This window comes from Frieseomelitta varia, unplaced genomic scaffold (assembly GCF_011392965.1).
Source record: "Frieseomelitta varia isolate USP_RPSP 00005682 unplaced genomic scaffold, Fvar_1.2 scaffold_331, whole genome shotgun sequence".
Classification (NCBI taxonomy): Eukaryota; Metazoa; Arthropoda; class Insecta; order Hymenoptera; family Apidae; genus Frieseomelitta; species Frieseomelitta varia.
The window spans coordinates 590,923-596,520 of record NW_025110070.1 but is presented as its reverse complement, the minus strand read 5'-3'; the positions used below and the strand labels follow the sequence as shown (position 1 = coordinate 596,520).

Genomic DNA, 5,598 nt, shown 5'->3' with positions numbered 1-5,598 from the left:
ACGAAAGTAAAAAAAGTCTTAACGTGTTGCATTAAGAAATTATTATTTTTATTTAAAGATTGAACAACGATTTGAAGACCAGCGTTCTCTGAGCTGGAATAAGAAATTGGCACGTAAATCACTAAAATGATACAATTTTACATTTTTCCGCGAAAGATTTTTTACAAATTTTTCAATCCTTGTTGTGTAAATACAACACGTGCCAATTACAACGAAAGTAAAAAAAAGTCTTAACGTGTTGCATTAAGAAATTATTATTTTTATTTAAAGATTGAACAACGATTTGAAGACCAGCATTCTCTGCGCTGGAATAAGAAATGCCAGCGATAGTGTATGGAACCAGACGCGCTCGCTAGTGTTGAAAATAGAGAACACGGAGGAGAGATTGGATTTGTACCCCCTGCTGGCTTGCAGCCAGTCGGAGAAAATTTTGGAACAATTTTTGATCCTGTCTATCCCGGAGAATGCAACATTGTCGTTCTCGAGTGCCACCTCGCATGTGATATCTCGACATCCGCAAGGTGCCAACATCGCTCTGAGAGTACTGGCTGCCAACTTTGCACGCATCAAGTCAGGGTAATTAACGAACAATTGTTATTTGTTTTAACGTTAGAATGTTATTGGTGGTAATCGTTGCGATTGGTCCAATTTTTTTTCTTTTTCTCTTTTTGATTTCAGGAAGAATGGCAATCAGGTGATCGTGTCGGCCGTGAACTCCATCGCGAGCGCAGTTACTACTATAGGACAATTGAGACAGGTACTGTAGCGTTTCGTTGAAATATGTATATATATGGGCTGAGAATCGCAGTGGTGTAAGTCCGAATTTTTATTAACTTGATTTAGTTACGTCGAAGACTCGTTTAACGGCCAATTATTGTCAAGCGATTTGATCTGTTACTGAGAAATGGAGAATATTTCGTTGGAGAAATATAATTTCAGAGTGACGTATACCACTATAATTCTTGCCCCTGCACAACTTTGAAACAATCAAATCTGTCAATATGACAGATTTCCTTTTTCTTTTACAATTGCTCGAAAGATACGGATATTTCTTTTCAAAATTAATATTGATTACTTTCTAAGTAGAAACATAATTGTACAAATGTTTGTTTTAATTATTGTCACTTCAATTACAATGGTTTGTATGTAGAACATTTTGTCCTAACAATTGTTAATATTTAATACAAACTTGATATAAATAACAAGTGATAAATATTAGAAACCATATTTGATATGATCCTAGAGTATTAAGATTTATTAATATAGTAATAAATAGCAACTGTTAAGTCTTTTGTAATTAGTGTAAAATTTGTAATATATACAGAGATTATTTCTAAATTTATGTTAAACCTGATATAACAGTCAAATTTTACTACAGTGTTAACAAAATTTTAAAATGTTCTTACACAACGCAGATAATATATTCACAAAAATGTTTCTGTACGTGTTCAAGTACTTTCGCAAGCAATTGCATGTATGTCAATGAAAGAGTAATTTTCATTTTACAGTACGATCTATTTATCTACATTTATCCTAGTCGAACCATTTTAAAAATACCACAGCTTTATGCAGCGAACGAGTTTATTTATACATTTGATCAATCAATATCATTTTCAACGAATTTTTCGTTCCTTTAACAATTAATGATATAATATATTACTATTCTAATAAATTAGATTATTATATATTACCATTCTAATAAACATATTATTATTCTAATATATTATTAATCAAAAATTAATAATATAGTAATATAATATATTATTAATTAACAATATATTATTATTCTAATAATATATATCATTCATATATATTATTCTGATAATAATATATTATTAATCAAGAATTAATAATATAATATAATAATATAACATATTATTAATTAGCAATATATTATTATTCTAATAATATATTATTAATCAGGAATTAATAGTATAATATAATAATGTGACATATTATTAATTAGCAATATATTATTATTCTAATAATATATTATTAATCAGGAATTAATAATATAATACAATAATATAACATATTATTAATCAAAAATTAATAATATAATAATATAACATTATCAATCAACAATATATTATCATTCTATTAATATATTGTTATAATCAACAATTAATAACATAATAATATAATTATTTTTTGTTGTCCAACAGTTGAACGAAATTTTGACGAAATTGGATGGCGTGAAAGTTGAGTCTGTTACAAGTGTCTCAACGAAGGCGTTGGCAAACTTAAATTGGATCGACCTTCATCAAAATAAGGTCGAAACCTGGATATACAATTTCTCCTCCTCCGCAAGTTCGTTCACGTTTGCGTCGTTGCTCCTTGCACTCTCGATACTCGTCACCAGATTGTACTAAAACAGAAATTCGTTTCGTTGAACTTTCGCTGGAATGTGTTCTGAACTGATTCATCGAGCGTGCAACACGCGTAGAAATGCGATAAAGTATTAAAAACGAATGGTGGATGATCATTCTGCGTTAGAATGGGTTCATCTGATCGTGAAATGGGAGAATAGTGAGAAAGAAAGATGCAGTATACCGATCCATCGTTTGATATGTATTTTTATAATCGTATACGATTCTAATAATCGAATAAAGCGATTTGGCCCAATTTATAAGAAATAATACTGAGTTAAAATATTTTCAAACAGATAACGTGCATTTTGTAAATACAACGAGATGAAATAAATTGTTGCCAATAGACCGTGGTATTTTTACACATTTATGAGAAATATTTAAGTGTAAAACATGCAAAGTGACGAGATGTGTTTCTAAAACAAAATTTAATGTACGTGTGAAACAATTTTCTATCAAGATTCTAATTATCAAATGACATTCTCGAAACTACGAATTTCTATAAAAATCGTTGTCTAATTTTCATACTTTTATCTTTCAAAATCGTCTAAAATCTGGCATCTGATCTCTTACGTTGTTGTCACTTTGAACTGTAAACGTCGCAAGTGCCTTTTTGCAAAAGTAAGAATTTTGACTTATGCTCGTTCGCTAGTCTACAGGTATAACGAAAAATGAAATTAATAATAGGTCGTAACGTGAGAAATAAATTGGTAATTTCACAAAGTCACAAGTACTTCGGCAGCGACAGATGTTTTTAACACGCGTTATGCATTTCTACTGCATTTATGCATTTTATTATACTAACGTCTATTTAAAATCCCAGTTCACGTTTATAACCTTATAAGCTTTGTAAAATTGTAAGCTGTAACTGTATGTATGTATGTAAATATAGATATATAATAAAGAGAACGAAAAAAAAAAATAAAGAGGACTAATCTTTTAATTTTTTTTCGCTTTCTGACCACATCTTTGATCAAATGTTCAATCAATTGCTTACCAATTAAATGCTTTCATTTTCATTGAAAAAAAGAATATTTCGTCGTGTGAAAATTCAAGAATATTGCATTGCATCTTACGTACCTACATACGTCATATTTCACAAACTATCGAAATTTTAATATCAAAATTACATAATATCAAATTATTAATTGATCAAATTAATAATAAAATTATATAATATCAAAATATTAATATCAAAATTCGTGAAAATACGGAAGAACGTCGTCAAAATTTACGAATGCTTTTTTATTTTCTAATATTCAATGTAGACTTTTCAATCGCGTGTGTATTTTTACAGATAGGCATGAAATTTAATTTTTCCAGTTTTGAAACAAATATAGAAAGCTTTCATTGTGTCATCTCCTATTTTTTGTGAAAGTCCAGAACAACTGTACGTTTTCGAACAATAGAGAGCACAGGTTGATCTCTTACATTATTCGTATTTTCAACTTGCCAGAGAGTAGAACATTTATCATTTGGTTTGTCGAAGATGATAGTTATATTAACAGTCGAGAAAGTGTCTGTTAATTCGAACATTCGATTTCTTCTCATTGAAATTCTGATTAAATGCAACTTATCAACATTTTTATAATATATTCGTAATATCATAATAAAACATATTACACTACGTTTCTTTTTTTTTTTATTTAACATTACACTTTGATAATTCTATAAAAAAATTCTATAAAAAGTTCTTCTAACTATTAATCACAAATTCTGATAAAATTTACCTACAAATCTCAAATGAGATTTTTAAACGAAACGTTCAATTTTGCAAGTATAACATGTTGTAGGACAAACTGAAAATAAAAATATATTAATTGACATCAGAAGTAACTAAATACATAAATTTATATATTTACGAACGTAATTTAAACTAATCTAACTTAATGTCGAATGATAACATCAAAAAATAAAAGATTACGTATATAAAATAAAAAATTCAATTACACTGCAATTCAATTAGCACAACTCTGAGTAAGAGTCGTTAAACAGATGTTATCAATCTAAAGACGACGCGTAATGCAAAATTTATGCAATGAATAATTAAACACTAGAATCAGCGACGAGCAGAATGTAAATATTACATACCAAAGAAAAATTGGAATGGAAAGTACGATATATCATTTATGAAAAATTCATGAACGGTCATCCCAAAAATTCTTCCGCACAATTTTGCATCATTATTATTTAACGATCACTCTGACAATATGTAGTAAAGTGGAATGTAGAACTCGATAAAGTTCTATCAGAATTTAAATATTTACACAACACTCAGTTACAAAGGAACCTGTAAAAGATTGTACAAAAGACATTTTATCAACGACGTAACGTACTAACCAACGATCATTTTAACAACAAATAATTTGTATGTATTACAGTGTGAACGATTGCATGGAAACGTTTACGAACGATGTGTCCGTTTGTTTCTCGCAACGAGGAGAGATCAGAAATTGTTTTTCGATAATCTTATTTGGAAAAAATAGACAGGATTAGGTAGACAAGTTAATTCCAATTTGATAATATTTTTATTGCCAGTAATGTATAACGAATCCTCATATGTGCATGTTACGTGTAGATTAAAAAGATTATAAATCCATCGCTTTTTCCAGCTGAAGTTGGATTTTTGTATTTTTGCGTTATCTTGATAATAAAAAAAAAGAGGGAAGAAATGATCAAGCAAGAAATGTTGCTTCAACGCGAATAATACTAAGTTAATAAATAATATAGATAGAAATATAATTTAGAAGGATATGATATAGATATAATATAATGTGATATATAATATGAATATAATTTTAATAATAAATTTAATTAATTTAATTTTAATAATAATTTTAAAATAATAATTCTAATAATAATCTAAATAATAATTTTAAAATAATAATTTTAATAATAATCTAAATAATAATTTTAAAATAATAATTTTAATAATAATCTAAATAATAATTTTAATAATAAATTATAAAATAATAATTGTAACAATAAATTTAAAAATAATTTTAGTAATAAATTTTAAAATAATTAATTTTAATAATAAATTTTAAAATAATTAATTTTAATAATAAATTTAATAAATTTATTTAAGTGAAGACTAGCATAAATTTAAATACCGCTTTCTTATCCTTCAGAGTTTTTTAAAAATAACTTTCTCCAAAAAAAGCGACAAGAAATCAATTAATTTCTAAAGTAATTATATTTTTTAAATTAATTGTAGCTACAGTTAATT

At 27.0% G+C, this 5,598-nt stretch overlaps 1 protein-coding gene across 1 annotated transcript in view; it reads left to right on the top strand.

Annotated features, from left to right (window-relative positions):
- Window positions 1–3,390, top strand: part of LOC122530161 (aminopeptidase N-like) — a 16,920-nt gene extending 13,530 nt beyond the window's left edge. Inside the window, exons 10-12 of the mRNA XM_043656873.1 lie at window positions 271–576; window positions 679–757; window positions 2,166–3,390. Coding sequence (XP_043512808.1) covers window positions 271–576; window positions 679–757; window positions 2,166–2,372 — 592 coding nt within the window. The 3' untranslated portion in view covers window positions 2,373–3,390. The remainder of the gene's footprint in view (window positions 1–270; window positions 577–678; window positions 758–2,165) is intronic.
- The last annotated feature ends 2,208 nt before the right edge of the window (window positions 3,391–5,598 follow it).